At 49.8% G+C, this 26,042-nt stretch overlaps 9 protein-coding genes across 9 annotated transcripts, besides 1 other annotated feature; 4 read left to right on the top strand and 5 right to left on the bottom strand.

The window, feature by feature from the left end:
- Positions 1–887: 887 nt before the first annotated feature.
- On the bottom strand, positions 888–4,023 carry FPSE_08895 (uncharacterized protein; the record flags this gene model as incomplete). Its single annotated transcript, XM_009262013.1, has 5 exons — positions 888–1,430; positions 1,485–2,951; positions 3,004–3,287; positions 3,343–3,632; positions 3,722–4,023. 5 exons carry the CDS (start codon positions 4,021–4,023, stop codon positions 888–890), a joined length of 2,886 nt encoding a protein of 961 aa, XP_009260288.1.
- Positions 4,024–5,287: 1,264 nt separating this feature from the next.
- On the bottom strand, positions 5,288–6,322 carry FPSE_08896 (uncharacterized protein; the record flags this gene model as incomplete). Its single annotated transcript, XM_009262014.1, has 1 exon — positions 5,288–6,322. One exon carries the CDS (start codon positions 6,320–6,322, stop codon positions 5,288–5,290), a length of 1,035 nt encoding a protein of 344 aa, XP_009260289.1.
- A 1,885-nt stretch (positions 6,323–8,207) lies between these two features.
- FPSE_08897 (uncharacterized protein) lies at positions 8,208–9,850 on the top strand (the record flags this gene model as incomplete). The annotated part of the gene is made up of 2 exons (XM_009262015.1): positions 8,208–9,489; positions 9,540–9,850. 2 exons carry the CDS (start codon positions 8,208–8,210, stop codon positions 9,848–9,850), a joined length of 1,593 nt encoding a protein of 530 aa, XP_009260290.1.
- Positions 9,851–10,988: 1,138 nt separating this feature from the next.
- FPSE_08898 (uncharacterized protein) lies at positions 10,989–11,643 on the top strand (the record flags this gene model as incomplete). Its single annotated transcript, XM_009262016.1, has 3 exons — positions 10,989–11,129; positions 11,234–11,555; positions 11,615–11,643. The coding sequence occupies 3 exons, from the start codon at positions 10,989–10,991 to the stop codon at positions 11,641–11,643; spliced, it is 492 nt and encodes a 163-aa protein (XP_009260291.1).
- A 984-nt stretch (positions 11,644–12,627) lies between these two features.
- On the bottom strand, positions 12,628–13,930 carry FPSE_08899 (uncharacterized protein; the record flags this gene model as incomplete). The annotated part of the gene is made up of 3 exons (XM_009262017.1): positions 12,628–12,840; positions 12,897–13,641; positions 13,731–13,930. The coding sequence occupies 3 exons, from the start codon at positions 13,928–13,930 to the stop codon at positions 12,628–12,630; spliced, it is 1,158 nt and encodes a 385-aa protein (XP_009260292.1).
- A 751-nt stretch (positions 13,931–14,681) lies between these two features.
- On the bottom strand, positions 14,682–16,669 carry FPSE_08900 (uncharacterized protein; the record flags this gene model as incomplete). Its single annotated transcript, XM_009262018.1, has 3 exons — positions 14,682–16,081; positions 16,141–16,254; positions 16,570–16,669. The coding sequence occupies 3 exons, from the start codon at positions 16,667–16,669 to the stop codon at positions 14,682–14,684; spliced, it is 1,614 nt and encodes a 537-aa protein (XP_009260293.1).
- Positions 16,670–18,343: 1,674 nt separating this feature from the next.
- Positions 18,344–18,376: a microsatellite.
- Positions 18,377–18,727: 351 nt separating this feature from the next.
- On the top strand, positions 18,728–19,276 carry FPSE_08901 (uncharacterized protein; the record flags this gene model as incomplete). Its single annotated transcript, XM_009262019.1, has 3 exons — positions 18,728–18,920; positions 18,983–19,054; positions 19,146–19,276. The coding sequence occupies 3 exons, from the start codon at positions 18,728–18,730 to the stop codon at positions 19,274–19,276; spliced, it is 396 nt and encodes a 131-aa protein (XP_009260294.1).
- Positions 19,277–19,750: 474 nt separating this feature from the next.
- FPSE_08902 (uncharacterized protein) lies at positions 19,751–21,597 on the bottom strand (the record flags this gene model as incomplete). Its single annotated transcript, XM_009262020.1, has 3 exons — positions 19,751–21,262; positions 21,309–21,403; positions 21,453–21,597. The coding sequence occupies 3 exons, from the start codon at positions 21,595–21,597 to the stop codon at positions 19,751–19,753; spliced, it is 1,752 nt and encodes a 583-aa protein (XP_009260295.1).
- Positions 21,598–23,504: 1,907 nt separating this feature from the next.
- FPSE_08903 (uncharacterized protein) lies at positions 23,505–25,135 on the top strand (the record flags this gene model as incomplete). Its single annotated transcript, XM_009262021.1, has 2 exons — positions 23,505–23,639; positions 23,693–25,135. 2 exons carry the CDS (start codon positions 23,505–23,507, stop codon positions 25,133–25,135), a joined length of 1,578 nt encoding a protein of 525 aa, XP_009260296.1.
- Positions 25,136–26,042: the final 907 nt, after the last annotated feature.

Genomic DNA, 26,042 nt, shown 5'->3' with positions numbered 1-26,042 from the left:
GGCTGCTAAAGACGGAATTTCATTACTGGCGTTCAACGGAAATATGCGCATCATTCACTTGGAACGGCGCAACGATATGGGAAATGGGTTTTATTTTTTCGAGACGACATATTTTATTTGTCCTTCATCCTTTGTTCAGCGTTATGAATCGGTTGCTGATTTGCGCAGCAAAAAACAAAACGCAATATGCGGCAGACAGGCAGGCATGCGCTCGCTTTCACAACTTATTAGATTACTCTCGGCCGTCAAGTATGCCCTCTGACGATGCCATTAGTTGTAGTAGTAATAGATATGATACCAACTATATTCGGCCCCAGCGATATTTCATCTTTCGCCGAAATACTAATGTATTGCCAGAAAGAAGACATTCGAGACCTTGGTAAATAGTGTTTGGTTGTTCTCGTCAATTCCGTGCCCGCCACTGATTGATGCTGCGATGCATATTACAACCAATCTCGTACATCCGTTAAATATTCTTTCCTTTGGATAGCAACGAGTCATGTCGCATGTTTGCAACCAAAACGAACTTAAACATAAAGATTGTATTATATGAGACTGGTGTGTGCGTCACTGCCAATATTCTACCATGCCACAGTATTACTCTCGACATATGCCAACAAATGAGAATACGTCATAGCTTGACGTCCTAGTTCTGGTTTCGTATAACCTCCTCTCCTTCTTTTTGGTAGTGTTTTATGTTTTCCATTTCAAGATCGAGATATTGATCCTGAATTCCAAGCCCTTTTGAATTTAGACCAGAGAGATCTTCCCGTCCTCCATAAGTCGTAAGTAATAGAGTACATGATGTTACAGGGTGTGACGAGACTGTGGAATCTGTTGTTGGCTGAGTCCTGCAGCTGGTCAGGACATGTCAGAGGAAAAGCCCTTTAAAGCTCATCATTGACGGTAGCATCCTGTTGGTTCTCGCTGGCAGGCTTGGCCTTGGCCTCCTCGGCCTCCTTCTCGCCATCCTTACTGGCAGCGGCATCCTGAGGGGCGGCAGCGTCCTCGACATTGCCCTTGACAGTCTCGCTGTCAACGCCTTCAACATCAGGGTGAGGGGGGGCAACGCCGGCGCCGAGGTTCTGGTCCCAACCCTCAGCGGGCTCCTGGACTTCGTTGCCCTGCTCATCAACAACACGTGTCTTTGTTTCATACTTGGTCTTGAACTCAACCTTGCCTTCGAGAGCCTTCACCTCCTCAGGGTCAAGGAGGTTGCCATCCTGGTCGCGATACTCGACCTTTTCCTCCTTAGCAACAACACGATGCTCTACATGGGACTGGTCAGGGGCGGGAGGGGCTCCGGAGATGACAGCTTCCTCCTGTTGTTGAACAGCAGGGACCTCCTTCTTAGGCTCTTCCTTCTTGGCTACTGAGGTTGTTGGTACCACAGATGAGCTGATCGACGGGATCTCGCTATACTTTTCATACTATTCATCGCGTTAGTTCATACTCGATACGTGTTCAGATAATGGCAAACGTACGCTGTCGTAGAAGGCATTGCAGTCAAAGTCCCAGGTGGTAAAAAGCTTGACTCGCTTGCAGTCAGTCTTGGTCCAGGGGCTACCATAGGCAAGAGGGGAATAAAGGGTGAAGACGGCAGCCGACAGAACAAGAAATGAGACAGTGGCAATACGGTTGATAACAGATGTCTCGCGAGCACCAACACCAGGGACACGAGCGGTGGCGTAGTCAAAGAGTTGGCACAAAGCGATGACAGCGAAGTACAACGCGGGGAAGTAGTGATGGAGGAACAGCTGACGCTTCATTAGGTAGAAAGGGAAGTAGTGCAGCGCCCAGCCAAGAACCGAAGTACCAATTTCATAGTCGAAGCGCTTGAAGGTAGTGTTGGCGTAGTCGTTGCAACTGCGCTGCCAGCGAAGAACGGCAATAGCCTTGAAGATAATCCAGATGGCAACAGCGACGCTTGAAGACCACCAGATGATGGGGTTACCAAGGAGGTAAACCTGGGTGTGTTGACGACCCCAGAAGTTGATACCACGGCGGAGGATGGGCCAGGACTCAGGGCGAGAATCCCAAGCATGGGAATCAGTAAGGCCGGCATTGGTACGCCACATGACTTTCTGAAGCTCCCAGAACTTGCCGAAGAAGCCAGGGTTGCGATAGTTGACCTTTTCGACATCACCCTGCAGTTGAGGGTGAGTGTTGCCCTCAATATACCACAAACTGTTGGGCAGAGTGCCGCCCCGAGCGCAAGTGACTTCCTGCTGCTCCGAAGCCCAATCAGGGAGCTTGACCTTGTGAGAGAATAGGACGCAGCCAGTCATGACATGAACAAGACGAAACTTGCTCTCAATGGTTCGGAGACGCTCCTTAGCGACAGCACCTCGAGTCTTTTTCTTGACAATCTCGACTCGGAAAAGATCGTTGGCATCGCCCTCAAATCCCTCATAACCATAGGCGGAAACTTCATTTTGCCAGTCGGCCTCAGTGATAGGGGCGCGAACGTCATGTGAATGCAGGCGGCGGTGGGTAGGGCTGTGGTAAAGACGAAGAACAGCACCATCCTTGATGTGGACAGGCTCGGGAAGGGCGTCCCAGGCCTTAGTACCGTTGATGGGCTGACCGTCAACTCCAAGAGGTTGGGTCTGGTTCTCAAGAAGCCAGATGTTGTTGTCATCCTTGTGAGGATACAGTGTAATTTGCTGCTGTTTGCTGCCGGTAGGGTACATAAGAGGGTGAGAGTGGAGGTAGCCACCCTGGGTGTTGACATGGCGGATACTGACACGGCTACCCATCATAACGTCGGCGGGGACATCCTTCATTCGCTTGTTGTTAAGGGTGGCCTGAAACTCGGAGCTCATAAAGCCATCGCCATCTCCGGGGTTCTGGAGACAGACGAAGTGAATGGCGAACATGGCCATGTAGAAAGTAAGAGGAATTACGATCAAGCAGAATACTCGGGCCATGAAATGCTTGCTGAAAAGACGCTGTGCGAATGTTAGTTGCAATTTGATACATCATTAAGCCAAAATTGCTTACCATAGACACGTTCTTGTTGTCGCCGAGAAGAACCCAGAGCTGAACGAGGGTGAGGGAGCCAACCCAAGCAATGGTGAAGAGTCCAACCCACTTGATGCTCACGGTGATACCCAAACCGAGACCCGTAAGGACAAGCCAGAACCACCAGCTCAGCTGGAAAGCCTTGGAGGGACCAAGTTCGTGCTGGTTGGTGAAGCACGAAAAGGCAAGGACTGTGAAAGCGGTCGCGGCAACGAGGGGGGAATCAAGAAGAATCAGACGGGCCTGGGTAAGAAGGCCGTTCTCTGTACATAGTCAGTAATCCAAGTTCACTGCAACAGAAGGAAACCGTGTACGTACCGAAGATGATCAGGCCCGCACCCATAGTGGCAGTCATAGTGCGGCATCCGACAGCTTTGAGTGTGAAGAACATGCAGGGAATCAGAAGGATACCGCAGATAGCAGGGAACATTCGCATGGCAACGTAGGGGACGCCAGGTTCAATATAGTCCTTGCCAATCTCTTTGAAATCGAAGCTACCGTCGAAACCAGCAAGCCATCCGGTAAGAGCGATAAGCATCTTGGCCAGAGGAGGATGGACGTCCATGAAGAACTTGCCCTTGATGTACTTGGTAGCAAAACCACCGAAGCTGTTGATAGGAGCCCACAGGTTAGCGCATTGACAGAAATGATATGGACTGGAACGGTCATGAAGCTCCAGATGATGGGGAAGGCGTACTGGACTTCATCGAAGACAACGCTCGTAGGCTGATAAATCTTGTAGACACGGACGATGGTAGCAAGGACCATGAGGGCCAAGACTACCCAGTAGTCGGAGAGGGGGAGAAGAAAGACATCGTTATCTTCGACGCCCTCGGATTGGTACGATGTAACCTTGTTCTTGGACTTGTTCTTGGACTTGGTGGTGACAGTAGTGGGTTGCTGCTGCTGCTGAGGAACTGCAATGGGCTGCTGTTTCTCTGTCACGGGCGTCGTGGCCTTGACTGGCGGTTGGGGACTTTTGCCCCTCGTACGAGCCATAGCGGCAGAAGGGTATCAATATAGAAAGTCGAGTCGATTCGATCGCGAGGAGTCCAATTCGCCGGTTCGATGTAACGATAGTTGATGAAGAAAAGCTAGAATAAGAAGTGTCGGAGGATTTAAAGATACCTCATCGATGACCGGGACGTGGAAGGGAAAGAAAGTGAATGGAAGAGACAGGAGAAGGGAAAATAACCCAAAAAGCTGAACCGCGGACCGCCAAGTATAACAGCAACGGAAAGGTAGGCGACGTAATAAGCCTGGGGGAAGACAATGGTGATGGGTTGCAAGAAGTAGGTAGTAAAGAAGAAAAGAATGGGAAAAGAAGAGGGATGAAGCTTCAGGGGAGGTGCAGCCAATATTACCTTGGGCGGGCTGAGACTGCAACAGAACCTGGGTACCAAAGGTATGGAATTCGTGATGGGTTGGATGGTTGCGGTACGAGCACCAGACGAGCAAAAGCAAGCGCGTGTCACTCAAAAAAATTGTAGCTACAGTGGCCTTTTCGGCTGGTTCCTGTCCTGTCCTGTCGTGTTCACTGCCCGTCGGGTCTGTCAGCCCAGCCCAGTGGAGGCTCTCTCTCTCTCTAGCTCTCCCTAAGCTGGACTGGACGAGACCCCTGCAGCGAATCAAACCTGGCCCCAGTCGCGAAGATCCCCTGGCGTCCCCGCTATACTAGCCCCAGAACAGAGCTTCAGCAGGTGCGTTGATGATAGCTCTTGACAGCAGTTTGGCTGGTTTCAGCTCTCACAAAACGTGTTTGACATTGACGATCAATTGACAATGGGTTTGTTTTAGCAGCCGCCTTGGAATTGATCAGAAAGAGGAATTCACTCCATCCATCAATTGCCTTCTTCAGTCGCCTATCAACCTGTCCAAAGACCTTCAACCAAGTGTGGCTATGGCTACAACCTATCGCTGTAGCCACAAAGGGGCTCTCTCGGCTGTAGCTCCGGCTTCAAACAAAGCTAACGCTCAGGTACACGGTCAATTTGACCCCTTTTCTACATAGTACGGATAACCCATGGTAGGTTCTCCAAGTTACTTGAAACGCGCGTTCTAGACCATATCTTAGTGGCCGGGCATGGACATTCACTCGAAACATTTTTGCTGATGTGGTGTTCAATCACTTTGATTGCCGCAAATATGATCAACTGGCTCGATCTCGGGTATCTAAATTCCACCTTCATAATGAGTTCGTTACCAACGCAAATCCTACTGTTTCCCTCAAATCCAACCACGGACAACTACCTATATAACTCAATTATCTGGTACCCTTGGACTGGAGGTAATCTGCCCATTGCCGAAAACCAGCGATCCAGTGTGGCACACCCTCTGGTTTTGCCAATTCTGTCAGTGAAGCCTTTCGAGGAGATTCTTTCGTCAACCAGTTGTGACCTTGAGCGTCCAAAACATCGGCCATTGACGCAGAGATAATATTCTGCACCTGTCCATCTACCAGGGAAAACTCCTGCAATGCTTGCATCGCTTCGCTCCATCGCGACAAGGCAGCCTCAAAATCCGACCTTGTGTGTGACAGCTTCGCCAATATAACATTTACACGTAACCGCTCGTACTTGAGAAGACTTGCCCGTGACTCAATGTCGACACATATCTCTTTCGCCTCTCCATATCGTTCCTGAGCAAAGAGAGCCTCCGCCAAAGCCAGTTCCAGAAGCGACTTGCCCTGCAATGGGTCTGGTCTCTCGGTTCGCCGCGTGATCTCTGCGCGAAGATAGCCCTCACCAGCCACGGGTTCGTTGAGCTCCCGCAAAGTATCAGCCAGGTCGCATGTGAGATCGCGGAGATCCTCATCGAAAACGAGTTCGCCCGTTATCTGCGATGCCTGGTGTGCTGTTTTGAGAAGTTCCAATGCCTTTTCGAAATTACCCTGTAGGCGCATGACTCGTCCCAGCAACGAATACTTGCGAAAGCTAAGAATCTTCTCCAAGGGTGATGGTTCGGCATCATAAGGGTCCCAGTCCTCCAGTAGCTTCTGTGCCGTGGAAAGATCTGCAACCTGGATGCAGTTCAAAGAACGCTGAATGATTGCAACACCAACCTCACATCGTACTCGCTTGCTTGCACTGGCAGCTGGATTATTTGACACAATGTCCTGAAGACTACTGACGGCCTCATCCATGTTCCCGCTGAGGCGCCCCAGGACTGCCTTGGTCTGGCCGATACAAAGGCGAAGGTGTGTATCTTTCAATCGACCAGCAGCCAGTTCAGCCTGGCCAATCGCAAAGTACTTCCAGGCCATATCTGGGAATCGAAAAGCCTCGATAAGTGTAAGCATGAAGTCAGTCCTGGTAGCCCTAGGTAGCTCTCCAAAACAGTCCTGGAACGCCTCTGCAACATGGTGCAAATGTGGCAGGAACGATCTGACCACAGGGTCTCTTTTGTAATGTCAGTGGTTCGAGCTCGATGGCCATCGGTTCTGGACTCACGGAAACTCGATATACTTCCAAGGTATTGCCCTGTACGCCACGACCAATGCCTGCTGTCGCCAAAAGGGCAAAGTATCTGGCACCAGACTTCGATGAACCCGTGCTGACATATCCTCATTCAAATGGTATGTCTCATCGGGGTATCTGAGCACTGCCGCAGACTGACACAGCTCATCAAAAGCCCGTGTAAGTCGTCGAGCATCTGATAGTAGGTCCACCAACTCCGAGGCCAGCCCAACTCTGGTCGCGTTGGCAAACTCAATATTGCCCTCAACTGTCCAGCGTTTCCTTGGGGTTGACCCACGTACAAAAAGGTCCAAGGGGATTTTTTCGCAATGAGAAAAGAACGACAGTAGGACCAATAACACACTGGCATCTTCGGAACGGTTGGAACTCTCATCAAATAGGGATTGAGAAGCGGCCTCGAGAGCTGATGCCCTCCATGCTGGCAACTCCATCAGAACAAAATTATATATAATCTGGCCGCACTGAACAGTCCTCCCGGAGTGTCGTGGAGCAAAGGCGGGTTTTCTTTGATAGGTGTATCGACGGAGAAGCCTTCCATCAGAAGCCCACCTCAGTCTTGCGGTGTTTTGTCTCCTGGGGTTGATGTGTACTTGTACAATACTTTGTTCTTGTAGAGGCTGTTGATAAGACCCCTGAGCAGGTCTCAGAATAGCGGTTTGGAATGCCGAATACCGAAGGTGTGTTGAAGATACTATGCCAGCCTAGGTAGGATGTCGGTCGGGGAAAACGGCGACTGCCCCGTGATGATTGATAACATACCGTACCATTTAGGGTATTTTAGATTAAGGCGGAAGCGATTGCGGGGTATCCATCTTCTAATTTGATAGGGGCAAGCTCTGTGGAAGCAATCCCAAGTCACACGACAAAACCAAGGTCGGCTGCAAATCTGTGCGCGCAGATATACCATATTCCATAGTGTACCTAGGTAGGATAAATACAAATATATGATATAAACAGTACCTCGTTGACCATGGCATAATTGGGATGTATTTATTAACACACTCAACATAGTAAGCCAACCGGTATAAGACCACCGTTGTGGATAGGAATGTTGCGTCAACGTTCCTTGATGTAGAACTTCTTGATCTGTACTTATACATGCTGTGCATGCTAGATGAGGTAACGTATAGCCAATTAACAATTTGCGATTGTCAACTAGCATGTGCTGGCTTTGACAATATATCGAAACGTCAAGACCGATGGAAATTTGCTACTCTAGCAGTTGTCGTACCTTGATAGAAAGTGTAGAATAGATAGAGATAGCATCGCAATTCCTATTTCGCTGCCCATACAATGGCTTCTGTTTCCATACTCTATATCCAGGATGACTTAGTATAGAGGTATGGAAATAGTCCAATGTCGGGGCTAGATCTTGGGAAATTATGGTTATCTGGTAGTGGTTACCTCGAAAGAAACACTGTCACAATAATTTTACTCGTACTAGATCATGCAGTGTGATAGTTAGAATGTGATCATTATAATAATCTTTCCTCAAAAAATGAATTAGATCAAACAAGTTGGTAGGTACCTGTTTATTAGTCGATGGCGGGTATTGCGGAACAACAATTGCCCGTCCAACAACGGGCAGCTTCGCGTCGCTAAGTACCTTGGTACCTTAGTACTGTAGAGCACTTTGAAATTTCCCAAGTCGCCTTCTGAGAAGCATCTCCATCAGCCTTTCAAGCGCGTCCTTCGATTCTCCTCGCAATGGCAGCCGTAACAACCAACGGCGATGCCGCCGCATCCGTTCTTGACGACATCAAGCCTCCCGCTGGCGTCGTCCTTCCTCCTCGCGAGATTCGAAATGTCCTTGAGAAAACTGCCGGCTACGTAGCGCGCAACGGCGCCGTCTTCGAGGATCGTATTCGCGACAAGGAGCGTTCCAACCCAAAATTTAGCTTTCTTAACCCTTCCGATGCCTATCACCCCTTCTATCAATGGCGACTTGATGAAGTGAAGAGTGGACGTGGCACAGCAATTGCTGCTGGCCGTGCGAATGAACCTGCCGCTGAACCTCCCAAGCCCCAGGGACCTCCGAAACCCGTCGATTTTCAATTCTCCGCGCGAACGCCTCGCATCGCCCGAAAAGATTTGGATGTAATTCAACTTGCCGCCTTATTTGTTGCTAAAAACGGACGGCAATTCATGACACAGCTGGCTCAGCGAGAAGCTGGCAACCCGCAGTTTTCGTTCCTTATTCCCAACCATACTCTCCACAACTTTTTCCAGCATATCGTTGATCAGTATACAACACTTTTGCGCGCGAGCGGCCTGAGTGGAGAAGGTGGAAAGCTTCAAGAAGAGCGTGTAAGAGAACTTGAAGCCAACATCAAGGATAAGTTCCTTGTTCTTAACCGCGCCAGGCAACGAGCTGAATATGCCAAATTCGTCGAGTCCGAACGTCAAAAGAAAGAAGAGGAGGAAGAAAAGCAGAAGGAGGAATTTGCTCAAATCGATTGGAGCGACTTTGTTGTTGTTGAAACCATCACTTTCAACGAGGCCGATGACCACGCCAACCTCCCCCCTCCAACCAATCTTTCCGATCTCCAGTATGCATCGCTCGAAGACCGCAACAATGCATCTATCAGCGCGAGCTTTCGAATCGAGGAGGCCATGCCCGACGAGGATACTAGTTACAACGCATATCCCAACCAGCCCGTCGCTTACCCTATTGCTCCTCAGCAACCAGCCTACCAGCCGGCTCAGATGCCCCCACCAATGCAGCCTTACGCTCCTCTTCCACAACAAGCGCAGCGATCCGCCCAGGAGGAGGAAGAAGAGCGACGTATCCAGGAGCGCGCAGAGCAGCAAGCACGCAAGCAGCAGGCTACTGCCGAAGCGCGCGGCGGTGCTCCTCCTATGAAGATCAAGGAGAACTACGTTCCACGTGCGGCACAAAAGGCTGCTAACAAACAAGGTGCTCAGATGGCTCTTTGCCCCAACTGCAAGCAGCAAATCCCCATGAACGAACTCGAGGCCCATATGCGAAGTATGTTCACCACACCCGCCGGTATGATCAGTATGCTAATCGTTTCGCAGTTGAACTTCTCGATCCTAGTTGGAAGGAGCAAAAGGCCAAGGCAGACTCGCGCTATGCTTCGACCAACATATCCCATGTCGACGTTGCAAACAATCTGAAGCGTCTTGCCAGCCAGCGAAGCGACGTCTTTGACCCTGTGACTGGGCAAGCAATTTCTGAGGACGAGCTGGCGCGTAGAAAGAAGGCTGCTATACACAGCTACGATGGTGCCATGGACGCTAAGAGCCAAGCACAACTGGGACACATGCAAAACGTTAACGTCGAGGACCAGATCCGTGCCATTCACCAAAAGTTCGCTGACAAAAAGTGAAGTATCTGGTAGTTGGACAGATTTTTGATACGGACATAACGAAAGAAAAGATACCGGCTGCACCCAAGCCAAGTGTCATTGGACTTACGCAGGTCTTGTACATGGGCCATGTATAACAATGCATGTCGCGATAGGCGTTGTAGGTTTGGGTCCAAGGTGAGGCACTTTTGGAGCATGGCGTTTTGACGATTATATGGACTTATACTTGTTTGATTCAGCTCAGTTCTTGCATGAAACTTGGAATATCCTTGGGGGAGCCCCTGGGTTGCTGAGCCAGCCCAGACCGAAGCCCAGGCCCAGGCCCAGCCAACGGACTCATCGTTCGAAAATAGACGAAAATTAATACTCTCACTCGTGCACGCCATGCGTACCACATCGCCGGGAGGCAGATGGTCAATATTTCAGCAACGGCCAGGAAGTTGCAGCGTGCCTTCGATACTGGGATGCAACACATTATTGGACCAGTATGGACCAGGGTATATTAATGATAGAGATCGTTCAAGTCTGCCACCTCATGTTTGACGAAAGCTAGTTCCTAATAAAATATAGAATCATTCATCAGTGTCTGGGGTACACATATTAAATCAAATGCAACGTTTCGCAGCAACAAACAATAAAATTCGCCGATCTAGCTACCTAGATAAAAGCGCTTAGATTAAGATGCTGCTAGACAGATGTGTCTTGGTAGAACAAGTCCAACAAACACCTTTGTCTTATCGTACTTGTACAATGCAATGTCGCAATTCCTCATGGTTACACGACCGACAAATATTGACACGACGGACGCCGAATGCCCCGAAACAGGTTTAGATTCTGTTTATTTGTGATTGTAACACACTATCTGACCAAGAAAAAAAAATGAAGCACGCGAGGAAGAGGCAGGTACATATGGATAGTAGGACCACAGGCCTTCAACACAAGTACCCCGCCCTCTTTCCCCCACCTCCAACTCCAGCCAACCTCATGCGACATGATAGCCCGAACATCATACCTGACCTCGACCTCCACTTTACAAAACATCACCACGAGCCTCTCTTTGTTCCCATTGCGCCCGCTGCCAACCTTTGAGTCCAACGCTTCTGATCGCACACATATATAACGCTTTATTGTTTAAACTCACCTCTGTAACGCTGCCACTATGGCGTCCGACCAGGACAATTCCGGCCTCGATGCGCCAGGCTCGCAATTCCACCGACCGATTCTACAATCTATGCCTGATACGCGCCAGCAGAGCTTTGACGAGATCTACGGGCCTCCCGAGAATTTCCTAGAGATTGAGGTGCGCACTATCTTTGGCATGTCTCTTTGCGCTTTGTCACCTGGACTCAGAGAGCCATATATACACACACCTACACAGAAAGGCTTACAAAGCGCGCTATATAGGTTCGCAACCCAAGAACGCACGGCATGGGCCGCCATATGTATACAGATTACGAGATTCTCTGCCGCACAAACATACCGGCCTTCAAGCTGCGCCAGAGCAGCGTCCGCCGCCGCTACTCTGACTTCGAGTACTTCCGCGACATCCTCGAGCGTGAGAGCGCCCGGGTAACCATCCCACCCCTGCCTGGCAAGGTCTTCACCAACCGCTTTAGTGACGACGTCATCGAGGGCCGCCGGGCAGGCCTTGAGAAGTTCCTCAAGATCGTTGTTGGCCACCCCCTGCTACAGACAGGGAGTAAGGTTCTGGCCGCCTTCGTCCAAGGTGAGTTTGTCTCTGAATCCATCTTCGCTACCATGATGTCCTGATTGACACGCTCGCAGACCCCAACTGGGATCGCAATGCTTGGTGACGCCTCCGTCTAATCTGGCCTTTCAAAGCCATGTCCTCTTCTCGCTCTCGCTCTCGCTCTCCATCTCCAGTTTCAACTCCGCGTCACCCTCGGAAGCTTCGCAAGCGAAATCCGGCTTCTACCCAACGAGACTCACTCCTCAACAATATGCTCTCATCATAATCGCAGCAGCAAGCCAAGCAAAGAGACGATGGGGAGGAAGCGCATGGGATGGCATTCCTTTTTAAGTACATACTGATGTCTCTTAGTCTTGCCATGGCGAAAAAGCAAGTTCTGGTTCGGTCGTTGCATTTCAATCCGTTTAAAACCGCTCCTTTAAGCCCACGTTCCACGTTTTCTACAATGATTAGTTTTTGGTTCTCGTACGAGGCACATAACCATGGCTTGATAGACTGTCCTATATCCTCATCTTCTGCTCTGTACAACCATAATCATTGGCTGTTAAAATGGAGGACACAAGCACATGAGTCTAACATAAGATATGCACCTAGATGAATGATACAGATACAGTTTGGTACCACTATTCCTTATTTTTCGTTATAAGATGTGTGAGCTGACTATTTTCTGTCTAAAATACCCGTAATATGGTATATGCGATGTGTGGTGATATCCTGAGAATACACGTGTGCCTCCTATTATACATAATTTCGTACATGAGTGTGTAATTTCTTGATTCCCTTCTACCAATCCAACCGCTCGCCAAACGCCGAAAGCAAAAGACATCCCTTTCACGCCGTCACCCCTTTTGTTGGTTTTTTTTTTTTCGTAGTCTCTTCATGCCCCAGCCCCTGTCTAAGATCCCGGGTATTGTACATGGTACAGGTGCCAGTGGTGTTTTATGAAGTATGCGAAGCTTCATAAGAACCCGCGGCAGATATTGTTACAAGTTATCAAATGAGAGCCGGAGTGGAGTCCAGCATGGACGTCCCACGTTGCCGGTCTTCGACTCATCTGATCGACGGCTCTCCTTGATCATTCAACAGCCTATGCAGGCGTGTGGAACAACCGAAGAATACCTTCGTACATAGCAAACATGATGGCGGCGCTAGGTACTGTTCGCATAAGATGAGGAGTAAGACCTCCGTATAGACCCATCAAGCCCTCTTCAACCCAGACGAGCTTGAAGCATTGGACTAGGCCGGTATACTTGGGCAAGCCGTTGTTCATGGGAGCCTGTCGCAATCGCGTTCGCGCAACCTATTGTATCTCTGTCAGTATGTCTCGAGGCAGAACATTTTATACCAATGACGTACCTCGTGGGGATAAGCGATAACAGCAGCAACTAGTTTGGCGCTTCCAGCAGCGAAACCTTTTCCAGTCCAGTCCACGGTCTTGTCCCACCAAGTCTTTTCGCGGCCGCTGCGGACGATCTCGTTATGCCTGCGGGCCAATGAGACTTTCATCTGCTCGTAAAGCATCCATTGCATCGTGGACTCAACCACGCCTAGGTAACTGGCGCTCATGCCGCGGTAGAGACTTCGAATGCCTTCGTCCCGGAGAATCTGGCGTATACAGTCGTAACTGTTGCGATACTTGCGCATCTGAGCACCACCGGCTGCCACATTCTTGTCCAGCTGTAGACGAGTCTTGATCATCCAGATAGGGTTCGTAGCCGTCGAGGTAGTAACACCAGCAGCTACACCAGCCGATAGATGAACCCAGGGAGCTTCCACGCCGTTGTTGAAATGTTCCGAGATCAAACGCTTTCCGTTACCATATACATAGAAGTTGATAGCTCGAGCAGGTACAACTCCAACCGTGGTAGGGCCAAGCCCCTTGAAGAGTGCCCGCCAACCCTCATTCTTGTACACGGAACTGAGAATCTGGAGGGTGTCGTTAAGATGGTACAGTGCGCTTCGAGCAGGGTTAAGTCGCCCAAGAGTCTGAACTTGGGCTTCACGTTGGGCTCGAATCTGAGCTTGGTAGAAATCGGATTGCAATCGGGTTTTGAGCACATCGAGGGGAGCCGTTATGGCAGCGGCAGTCATTCCTCCAACACTAAAAGTCACCATGAAATCAGTCTTACAGTCCTCCGTGAGTTAAACTTGCGGCAAGCTACATGGCAAGCCCAGAGAACTTTTACATACCCTCCAGCGAACATGTGCACCCAGGATTTGGCAAAGGGCAATGCCTTGACGTTGCCCTGAATGGGCGTGTCGTCGGGAAGGACATCGCCAGTCTCTCGTGACTGAATGAGTGCCGCGTGGTCGATTGGCACATGCGTATGGTTGAAGGGTTTCTCGTCGTCCCTTGTCATGATTTGCGAAGAAGTTTGGTGATGCGACATGGTAGGAATTAATGATTGATCGCAAGATAGCACCAAGATTCTTAGACCCTGTCGATAGTGGCCGTTCTGTCGGCTTTACTTGTTTTCGAGTCGCTACGTCGTTAAAGAGTCGTCTCTGCGCGGGAGCACCGGTCGTTATACCAAGCCTAGGGCAGCTTGTCTGTCGTCGGATTAAAAGTGCATGTGAGACGAGAACCTCGATTGGGCGTAAGAGAGGGACAAGCCTCGGAGATTGTGAAGAGAAGGAACGTTCTGCTTCTCCTTATTGATCGAAAAAAAAGAGAAAAGGATGTAGAAACTTTTCATGAATCAGCGAAGCGGTCGGTATGAGCAAGTGCAGTCAATCGCCTCCCGCAGATAAACGAGCGACGACCAAAACTTTTTTCCTATGACTACTACTGGACGCGCCTCAGTCTGTAAAGTGGCGCTGTGGTGGGGTCTGTCTTTCAGTTTGCCTTGATTGTGGGGCATGAAGAATCGGCACAGGGTCTAAAACCAGTCCATGCCATCATCAATGAGTCTTGTCAAAGCAATCGCTAATTAATAGCACTACATTATATTTTTAACCCAGCAACACGGAGCATAAGTCTGTCAGTACAGTTGTTTGAAATGGCTTTATATTCATTGTATTCGTCGCATGCTGTCTCTTCCTGTTCATGGCCTATATATACTGCTTTCCGTCACTGCGATGCAGGAAGGATCTGTTCGTTTATACGTAAAACGCCAAAGGGGCTATTCTGACTATACAGTATCAGCTGGGTGACGGATTTAACGAACCATCACCGCTTCTGTACGTACTATTCGAAGCTATTGTCAGCGAATTTGTCACGCCTGCAGCGCTTGTCCCGGTTTGTAGGGTTTCGATTGAGTGATTGCTATGGTCCGATCTGGCCGTTTGACCTATCCCGAACGGGAGTCGATGTCGTTCGGCGCTCAGGTCGAAGCGATGCATCGATGCGGTTGAGGGCTCCATTGTGGTAGGTAAATGTCCGTTGTCCCTGCTGGGCGGCCTTGACCCTTCATCTGTCCCGTATGTCCCTGGTGTCCTTTCTCCTGACGTCTTGGCGGCATCTTGTCGATCTCCAACTCGACTCGGAAGTCCGTCTTTGGGATCTAGTGTCTCGGTACTCGGTCCAGTGTCGGACTGTCCGTCAACATCCATCTCGTCCCTCAGTCCCATTTCTTTTTTGAGCTGTCGAAACTCTTCATCTGTGACTGTCTTCCAGCTGCATTTAGCATGCTTCTTAGTGCATCCTGAACATGCTGTCAGGTGCTTGACACACTCTACCCGTAATCTTCGGCACCGATCACAAGGCGGTGTGATCACATCTCCCTTGCCCAGTTGATCAGTTTTTTGTGCGATAAGGGGGCGAAAAGCCGCTTCGCGGCTGTCAATTGCAGGCTGTGCTATCGTTTCCATGGCTTGACCGTATCGTGACCCATGTGTTTGAGACTGAGTCGTGCTGTGAGATGGTGACGGTTGACCCAGTGCAGTTATAGGAATTCCTGTAACTGATGTTGATCGCGATGGAGGTGGTGAGGCCGAAGCTGTGAGAAACTGCTGCAACAAATCTGCATGCAAATCGTACCCAGCACCGAAGTTGGTGACTGTCCGCTGTGAGGCGTTGCTCGTTGTACTGTTCGCGGACTGATATCGCGACGGCGATGGGTCTTGTGTGCTGCGACGCCGGCGAATATCTTGCTTTCGTTGACCAAGGCGATGGTTGAGTATGCGGGCTCTTGCCGCTACTTCGTCGGCTTTCTTGTAAAGGATGGACGTTCTTTGTTCCAGTATATCCAAAGTCGCTAGTTCTGCCGTTTCATCCTCTTCGAGAGGGTGATCGAGAGGAAACCGATCCAAGGCACCAGACCACACCAAGCGCCAGTCATCCTCCAAGATCTCGACCTGTGAACCTTTAAGGATGAACTGACAGCATCGGGAGCCGTCTGGCTTCTGAACCAGGCTGAAGTCCTTGGGATTTGATCTAGCAAAACTGACAACGTCAAGCCAGCTTATGGGGTTGGAGAATGGCTGGAGCGGTGTCGTTTTGATCGGACCATCGAAAAACTTCTCAATGCCCCTTACAAGTCGCGGGCCAGTAAGTTTGGCTCCAAGACTTGCTGCAAGGCTCTCATGTCTATCTAAGACATCTGATGATTGTTAGTCGAGGGTCTGCCATGCTGGTGCCATGAAACCTGTCAAATCTTACTCTCGTATTCGCCAATGAGGCCAACGATGTCGGCAAATGTATCGGCATCTCCCTGAACGAGGCTCAAGTGGGAGGCATTTGACCTTGAGAGATAATGGATGTAGCCGGGAACGCCTTGGGGGTCAGGTTAGCATATCCTCCAAGCGAACAAGCTGTGCAAGAGCACCGAGACAGAAAAGTCAGATACAAAAGCAACAAGCATGTGCACTCCTGGAGGAGTCAAGCTAGAGGCTGCGTCCAGGGAAGGCGACTGATTCAAGCGCTTGTCTTTTTGCGCGCGCCTCGAGGCGACAGCATGCATTGAGCAATGTGGAAAACGCGAAGACATACACAATATGTCTCACGCGCGATGCTACAAATGAACGTCTCAGGATTTGAGGCGACACAACATGGTACAGCGCTGGATGGCTGCCATTATACTGAACATACCTTGGAGAGATGTAGGCGCATGCTGAGCACGTCCTGGACCACCAGCATCATCGACGTCACGCTTCCGTTTCGTGGGTTCCGAGTCTGAAGTATGACCCATGATGGATGGACGGCTGTGAAATGTACTGTGCAGTAGGTTGACCAAGATAATAGATATGGTAACAGTTCGTTTTCAAGCGTGAGGGTAATCAGAATACGGCGCCTGCGTCTGTCCGACAAACTTGTTGGTCGGAATCAAGGCTCGGCAGGCCTACCTTGCAATCCAAATATGCGTCTGCGGATTGCGCAGAGTAGGAAGGATGTCAGGACGTCTCGAAAGATTTGACGACGCAGATGAGAGTCAGGTGAGTGGCGGAATGTGACGAGGTTGGAGGCAGGATGGCAAGCAAGGTGAGAAGAGTGAAGAGGGGAGGGGACAACAGAAACGGTTATTGAAGATTCATGGCGACAGAGTTAGGTTGAACAAAGTTGATGGTGAATAAGGGGGACAATGTGTCGATCTGTAGTGTAAGCCAGGAGAGATCCAGATGCAAGTAAATGGCCGCCAAGAGGAGGACAAGTTTCGATGGATAGTCGCAATTGCTCAATTTGACCCAGAACAGAAAATCCCTCGTGCAAAATACCGCACTCAGCTACGAGCGGTCTAGTTGAAGACTCTTAGTGGGCGAGGAGGAGTCTTGTTGATCAAGAAAAGGAGATCGAAGAGGGTCAAATATTCGCTGGGCTGGGACGAAAGATTAGAAGGCCATGCGGGAAAAGAGTCTCGAGCGAGAAGAAAGTGCCGGGACGATGTGGAGGGACAAGGTACATACTAACTGTACGAGACCCAGAGAGTACGGGAGCGAGGCGGCGGCCAGGGTGCCAGTCAAGTCAATTGGAATGAATTTGACTGGAAAGTGCGCCAAATTGAGGACTTCGCTACCTACAGAGTACTGCCAGCCTCAACTCGCAGGGGAATGGGAAGGGGGCTAATGGCCTGGTACTAGGTACCTGTACCAAGGTACTAATGTACCGCTGTAAGAACCTTAGGTACTAAACGGCAAAGTTGTAATGAGGTAGGCCAAGAAAACGTGGGAGGAACTCTCGACTAAATAGTCCCCACGATATGGTGGTAGTATTCGGTTCAAAAGCGATACGGACAAAGAGTGTCTAGACAGATGGTAAGAGAAGCGGATAGCGGACCAACGGGCTCATGATCAAAATTAGTGCAACTTGACTTATTTAGGACAGTCAATAGGTAATCATTGGAGAGGCCTCCTTGGTCACAGAAGCAACATATAACTAACTACATGCAAGAAAACAACTCATCGACCGTGACCGACAGTTCTGAATGTATATCGCTTACTGTTTGCCAGGCGTATATACATATCTACCCAGGAATCTTTGTATGAGGCTGTGCTGTAGCTTGTAGACTACTACGGATGGAGGGATGGAGAAACGGCGGTAACAATGCATACACAGACCTACATGCTGCAACATCGCTCTTCCGAGGCACGCGAGCTCACCCCCGCCGTCTCAGGTTGGATCGGAGGCTGCTCACTCTTGCGGTATTGCATTGAAACATCACTAAACCGACTGGATACAATTTGATTATTCCTGCCCGCTCACGACGATCCCTAATAAAAATGAATCGCGTGATTAGTAGGATCTCATGGCATTCACATGCTGTCAATTCAGATTCGTCACTGATTGGTTGAATCGTAACTTTCGAGAAATATCATATTCCGGAAAGACTTCCTGGTGGATGTTGAATGTTAATTGATTTCAAGATAGGTACCTACCTACTACCTACCTACCTACCTACCTAGATAGGTTATTAGTAGTAGTAGCGTTGATTGTCGGAAAATAATTTACAACAAGTATTCGTCTAACCCAGGACCAGAGCTTGCATCTTGAACTTATTCCCGCCTACCTACCTACCTAGATATGGGGTACGTCCGAGGCTGGCCAAGCTCAGTCTCGCACCCAAACCTACACGTACTACCCCACAGAAAGCCTGAATCTGCACACGCTTTGGCCCAGATCTATGCTAGTAATTCACCCCACCAAAGCATTCACAAGTTCCAACGACGTCTAACCCAAACACCCAAGCAAGTTCATCACCAATATCCCGCCCACCCCCATCTCCCCTACCCAACCTCCCGACCGACAATACGCCATGTCCGATAGACCCTCACACCGAGGTGGCCGCGGCCAAGGATCACATCCTCGAGGTGGACGCGGAGGCGGTCGCGGAGGAGGCGCGGGAGGCGCTCAGCAGGAGCGCGAGAGACCCAAGAAGGAGAACATCCTTGACTTGGGCAAGTACATGGATAAGCAGATCACCGTCAAGTTTAACGGTGGCCGTGAGGGTACGTCCGCTCGAGTCGTGTCTGCACCATCAAGGCAAAGTGCTAACTAACTCTTTGTGCAGTCAAGGGCACGCTGAAGGGCTATGACGCTCTCATGAACCTGGTTCTAGATGATGTGCATGAGGTTGTTCGAGGTATGCCACGCGACTACACATGCGCATTCTTCTTTCTCCCTCCATTACTCTCGCACTTTGAGTGCTTCTGTAGCTGACACCATCATCACAGACGACGAAGGCAACGAGTCTACTCGATCCCTCGGTCTTGTCGTTGTACGAGGCACCCTCCTTGTTCTTGTCAGCCCCGTCGACGGCAGTGAAGAAATTGCCAACCCTTTTGTCCAACCCGAGGATGACTGAAGAGACAAACACAAGCGGACTGGAAATGAACATCATGACGATACCCAGTGAAGAGTAAAGTGCCTGATTGAGTGCCGGCCACAAAATATGCAGCCCTGTCAAGGCTCGACGACTCAAAGAAAGAGATTGAGCAATTACTTAGACTAGACTGCCTTCTCCAAGCATGCCATTCTGGATCATGTATGGCTCATAAACGGCCGTGTGGTACAAATCCACTGGGCTTCAATTGCACATTACCACGTCACCAGCCGGATTCAATATCTTATATTCAAAGCAATAGACTATGTTAATAAAGCAAAGCTGTATGCATCTGGCTGAACCTTTTGCCCTACACAAACTTCTGATATATCCGAATCCCTGCTCTATAGCGATCAATCATGACTCAGAATGAGGGTGGCCCATAATGATCCAAGGCTGCACTCTTCCAATATAGTAATCAAAGCGTCGACCCAAGCTCTGTCGTAAGATGTGGTATCAGAAGCCTCGTCCTGACTTGCTCCCTTTCACAAGTTCACCAAATGTGTTCGCCAGCATCTTCTTAAGCTCCTTGTAGCTCACAAGGAAGCTGGTCTGTTCGTCTCGACTTGTCAGACAGATCCTCTCGTCTGATCCAATATCTAGCTTGTTCATGCATCGGAGCATGTGTCCCATGTCCAGGACAGGTTTGCCGTTGTTGTCGACTTGATGGAAAACGTAGTCTCTGAACAGCTTGAGCATGTAGCGTTCGCCATTCTCAGCCCACGCTCGATCCCCCTCAAATTCAGGTCGTTCGTTGATGGTTGCGAGTTTCATCATCAGTCTCGCAGCCCTTCCGTTCTCGATCTCCCGCATCACGTCGGTATTGGCCTTGTCTAGAGCTTGCAGATTCTGGTCGAATGTGAAAGTAATTCGCCCGGCGATTCCGCGTACAAACTCCTCAATACCTTTCTGCGCAGGAGGCTGCTGGGGTGTGAGAAGCCATAAGATAGTGTCTCTAATCTCCACGGAATATGCCCTGGACATCTGTTCCAACGACACTTGGTAGTTGGTCAGGTGTACTGGCAACGTGTTGGTTGTCAAGCAAAGCAGCAAACGTCCGAATTGAATAAAGTCTTCTTGCTGGAGTTCCTGGATCGATCGGTGTGCATCATACTGCACAACATCGAGGATGGAGCATGCACTGAGACGAATTCGGTTTTTATGAGTCAATATGATCTTGCTCGGATCAATGCAACGTGCTGCCAAATTGTTGGAATGGATAGCTTGGAGAGCATTGGCGATCTGTGAGATGTAGACCCAGAGGACGTTTTCAGCAACAGGGTTTTTCGCTTGGAAACGATTACCATGAGTAGTACTTGGAGTTAAGTGAGCCTCAACAAGTGTCTTGGAGAGAGGGTAGTAGTCTTGCACAAAAACGAGCGAACTATCTCCAAAGGCACGCGTCGTAAATGCATCGATGATAGTAACCACGCTGCCGCTGTTGACACGTCGCCATTCTTTCACAAGCTTGATTGCTTGTTCGTTTGTTAACCGGTAACCTTCGAGCCGCCTCAAACAGTAAAGGTTGCCTGTCTTGGTTGCCGTAGCTTTATAGACCCAGCTTGGGTAGCCAAAGATATTAGCATTTTTTCGATGGGTCGTGTCCAATGGCACCAGGTTGTGGTAGTTATCGAGTTGCGGTAGTTGAGAGTTGGGGAGGACTTGGCCGGCTGCCTCAAGCTTCCGGGCAATCTCTTCGCGCTCCTTCTCAGGCAGGAAGAAGTCGTGCGGTACACGATGATAGGGCATTAGATCATCTCGATGAGGAGCCACCGGGAAATATAAATGGTGTTGGAGTGGCTGGACGGGCGTTGCAAAAGCGTTCTGTGCTTGAAAGTAACCTGGCCCGTGGCCACCGAGCGTTGGGTCTTCTGCGTAAGGGTTAAATTGAGGAGTGGCGAGGCCTTGATTCACGGTAAATGGATCATATGAGATCCCGCTGTCTTGAGCGGAGCCATTCGTCGCAGTCTACCTCATCAGCATTGTCTCAGCATGTGGCGTGATCATGTCTCACCGTAGTGTTGATATCAAAAGTAGGTGTGAATTCGCGGGCAGACGCAGGATTGAAGAGGCTACTATCGCTATCTTGCAGGCCCACGGGGGTGGCAGCTTCGTATAAGATTAGTCAAGAATTATAAGGAAGCACAAGGTTTCGTACAGCCTAACCCACGTGGAGTAAATGCGGGAGCGCTTGCAGCCTGTGAAGAGAATGTCGGCTTCTTGCTGCCTATGCTGGCGGGTGTGAACGAGGGCGAGTCGACGTTTAGTGATTTTTTTGATCTGGATTTGTTGCTGTCAGCCATACTGTGGGATCAATGGAATATATCCATGGATTAAAGACTATAGGCCTTTTGAAGATTGACCGAAGTGTAAAGAAAGATGAGACGGCGGGATAAAAGATAGAATATGGTCAGGATGGGAGGTAGTTATGTAAGTACGGAAGACCTTGTAAGTCAATGAACAAAATATTGTATGGCTTAGAAAACCTGGAGGGAAGTCGGCAGAAAAGTCATGTGTGATAATGAAGGTAAGCATCAGCCCTTGAGCAAAAGGAAGAAGCAGGACCATAAGTAACCGCTGTCGTAGCAATGAAGCCTCTACGGGCTTGAATTGCGGCAGTTGCGACCCTTGATTGGAGTCTCTCAAATCACATTGCCAACTTAATCAGCCAACATGGGTACCTCGTAGCGACGGGTAGGGGCTTTTCTGGCTGCCATGTGTAACCTAATGAACCAAGCCAAGTCGAACTTTGACATAGCGAGCTTTCGCATGATGGACCACCAAGCACCAAATGATCATGAGCAAGATTAACCTACATATCTGAATTGGAGTTATTTTTGTTTTGATCATGGCTGAACGCGCAGCCTTGGTCTTCGTAGCGACAATGACCATAAATAAGTACGTTCCGGCACAAGGTATCTTTATTCTCTGAAAACGCCCAAGTCAGTGTTTGTTTAGAATGGAGGGTAGACGGGGTGTGTCTATGATCCGAAGGGCAAACGAACCGCGTCCCTTGGGCCTCGGAGACCCGACCTGGCGTCGTAGATCGGCCGGTTGATACCGCGATGTCGCCATGGTCAGTAGTATATAGTGTTGAAGATAGTGCAGCCCCTTGGCCGAGTTTACGACGTCTACACGCAAGGATGCTGTGTTAGCAGAGAGCAGAAAGCAACGGCAGTCTTGCACGAAGAACAAAGCCGACGGGATCTAGACTGAGTACTGACAAAGACAGCACCTACTTGACTCTGACAAGCATCTCCCATGGTTCAATGGCTCGAGGCGACTGGCCGCCCATGGAGGAACGAGACGGACGGCGGGGTTTCAACGGCGCTGCTAACCGGAGCAGCGAAGAAGTCGAATAGAGCGCAGGAAGCCAACGGCCGTGTTCGGGAGAAACTAGGCGCGGGCCGTCGCCTCTTGTAGCGGTAACAAGCAGTTGCGAGGTCGGGGGAGAAGACGAGAGGTAGGTGAGGTTAGGTGTGTAGGAGTTGGACAAGTGTGGATGTGGGCGGTGGGGGGCACTTTTGGTGGAGGGACTGGCGCGCAAGACGACCTACCTATTGACCAGCGAGACAGGACAGTCAGTTCGCGAGTCTTGGTTCCAAGCAGCGCGCTTCAGAGTATCTCTCCCGCAGAATTGATATGCAAAGATACATGCAACGTTCCCCCCGCGGCATGACGCCAACCTGAACCCAGCTTGTTCCCATTACCTTAGTGCCAGGCCGAAGAATAGCCAACCCAACGGGTTTAATCTTGGTAGTAGAGGTACTAATGTATTATTCTGTACCCCATACTGATAAGCCAAGCTCTGACGCGCTCCGATGCCATCATTCCTCCATCTCGTCTAGCTCTCTTAACAATCCCCAAGGATCATTAACACGAGACCCAAGTCATGGCAACAATTATCCCATCCATACCTCAGGAACATTCAACTACCTGTTTAAAGAGTGCATAAATCCAATCAACAATTAGCACCCAGGGCAACCTTCAATAGGTACACTTGATCTGCAGATCCGGAACCTTCTTTCTCGTCTTGTGTAAGAACAGCGTGGGGTCACCGCCACGACCGAAACGCAAATCGCATCTTTTCCTCCCACGTACAACAGTTGCAAAAACTAGAACTTCACACATAAGCTTGCGGCTCAAGCTCACGAAACGACTTTGTTTACGGCCAAGGTCAAGGTGGCTGGAGGGATATCACAACGATAGCATGGACGAAAGTGAAATCGACTTGGGACAGCTGTCCTCTACTCAGCAAGAGGCCCTCAACCAATACACTCAAGTTACAAATCAAGAAGTTAACGAAGCCATTCCGCTTCTAAGCCGATCAGAATGGAACGTTCAGGTATGCATTTTAGTTCAACATACAGTTCTGGATATTCTAACGCTGGCTCGCAGATCGCAATCGCCAAGTTCTTCGATGGTGAAACGGCCGACCCAATAGCTGCAGCGCAGCAAGAAATCCCTCGAGCGACAGCACGGCATGAAAATCTGCAAGAGAGTCTCTTCCATGAGGCAGCGCGTCCCTCCCGTGCCTCACCACGCCAGCGCACTGATCTAGCGCCACGAATCGTTCCCCAAAACTCGGTCACAAATCGGGCTCCCTGGCTTCTGGGTCTGCTTCTAACACCTTTCAGCCTGGGATGGAGGGCTGCCTCAACACTCTTTCGAACCCTGATATATGCGTTATCGTTCCTACCCGCATCAATTCGACCGCGTGCTGTAACAAGCAGAATATCAACCGGCTTCAGGGGTACCAATGGCCGACGGCCTCTAATGCCACGGGATACAGCCTCGAGATTTAAGAGAGAATTCGAGGAAGAATATGGGGAGAGCGATTTACCGTTCTTCGAGGGCGGTGTCGCTCAGGCGCACGACCAAGCTAAGAAGGATCTCAAGTTCATGCTTGTGGTAATATTGTCTCCCGAGCATGATGATACCGAATCCTTTGTCAAGGAGACTTTACTTTCACCAGAAGTGGTCGCTTTCATCAAGGACCCTTCCAATAATATTCTACTTTGGGGGGGCAACGTGCTCGACTCTGAAGCTTACCAGGTAGCTCAGGAGTATATCTGTACCAAATTTCCTTTCTCAGCATTGGTTTGTCTTACGCCAAAGGAGGGCAGCACTCGTATGGGGATTGTCAAGCGTCTTGTTGGGCCCATGCCTTCGGCCACTTACCTTTCTGAAATTCGGGCAGCTATCGAAAAGTATGGCGCCGACCTTGACGGAGTGCGAGCTGAGCGAACAGCTCAGGAAGTCACAAGAAATCTACGAACCGAACAAGATTCAGCCTACGAGCGATCCCTTGCTATTGACCGCGAGCGTGCTCGGCAAAAGAAGGAAGCAGCAGCGGCCGCAGCCGCAGCAGAAAAACGCGCCCTGGAAGAAGCGAATGCGGCGGCAATACTTGAAGAGAAGCGCGGGAAATGGAAAGCATGGAGAGCTACAACGATTGTGGCCGAACCGCCGACCAGCGAGAAGAATGTTGTGCGAGTCGCTCTTAAGATGCCCGAGGAATCAGGCATTGGCCGAATCGTGCGCCGTTTCCCCCAAGATGCATCTCTGGAAGACATGTATGCCTTTGTGGAGTGCTATAGCGTTCTCCACCAAGACGACGCAGCGGTAGATGACAGGCCGGAAGATTACGAGCACGAGTACAAGTTCAGAATTGCCTCGATCTTGCCCAGGGAGGTGTACGAGCCCAGCACGACGGTGACAATGGGAGAGAAAATCGGAAGGTCAGGAAATCTGATTGTGGAATACGTCTCACTGGACTCGGAAGATGAGTCGGACGACGACGTTGATGATGAAGATGAGGAGACGGAAGCTGTTCAGTAGAAAAGGCTGTGAGGCGCTAACAGGATCCTTGTCACCTGTTGATGTTGAGCTTCTACGAAGCAGTCCAAGATGTCAGCTTCTGATAAGAATTAGATGCGGTCGGCAAAGAAAACTCTCAGTATGTTACTGGCAACATCAACCGTGCCGCTTGGTATTAAATGCTGGTTTACATGTTGCACTGATCCAAGTAAATTGCCGAAAGGGCGACAAAGGTAGGTCACCTTTATTGGATTTGCACAACTCGAAGTGTACTACAACCTGGTTGATAAGTCACGGCAATATCCTTGTCATTCAAGTATGGGGAATATGGTGCTTCGACGACGGTATTGCAAAACATGATAGTCTATACACTTCAAGTTCAACCTGTAACGACCGATCTATCCATCCTGCCATCCTATACTGTACCCCAAAAACAGCGCCCGTTTTTGAGAAGACTTGACCGGTGGCTTACTGGCTATTTTGAGTACCTATATAGCAGAGGTAGTAATCTAGCTAAACGAGGGATACAAAATACTAGTTCGTAGTGGAGATAGCCTTGCATATGGCGCTTCTGCATGATATCGAAAATGACACGCGTTATGGAGATGTTCAAGAATTGTGACAAGTCTCAAGGTAAAGCCAAGACGCGATTGTCACTCGTGTTACCCGGCGGCGATGCCCAGGGAGGGGTTGATTGCGTAGGGTGATGTGGCTGTGCAACTGAGGCCTCTTTAGAATGATGAAAAAGATGAAGGAATCCCTCGACAATTGATTGACTTGGTTCAATGTCAAGGCTCGCAGTTTCGATTTGATTCACAAACGCAGGTTTCAACACACTTTCTTTAGCTTCCCCATATGTTTCTCCTTGAGTTGGAAAAGGACCCTGCAAATCGTTGAGCATTAACAGCCTAAGCCCGGGCAGCTTTAA

The sequence above is a fragment of the Fusarium pseudograminearum genome, chromosome 2, assembly GCF_000303195.2.
Source record: "Fusarium pseudograminearum CS3096 chromosome 2, whole genome shotgun sequence".
NCBI classification, from domain to species: Eukaryota; Fungi; Ascomycota; class Sordariomycetes; order Hypocreales; family Nectriaceae; genus Fusarium; species Fusarium pseudograminearum.
Note: the sequence above shows the minus strand (reverse complement) of the source record. Positions and strands in the feature narration are given on the sequence as shown.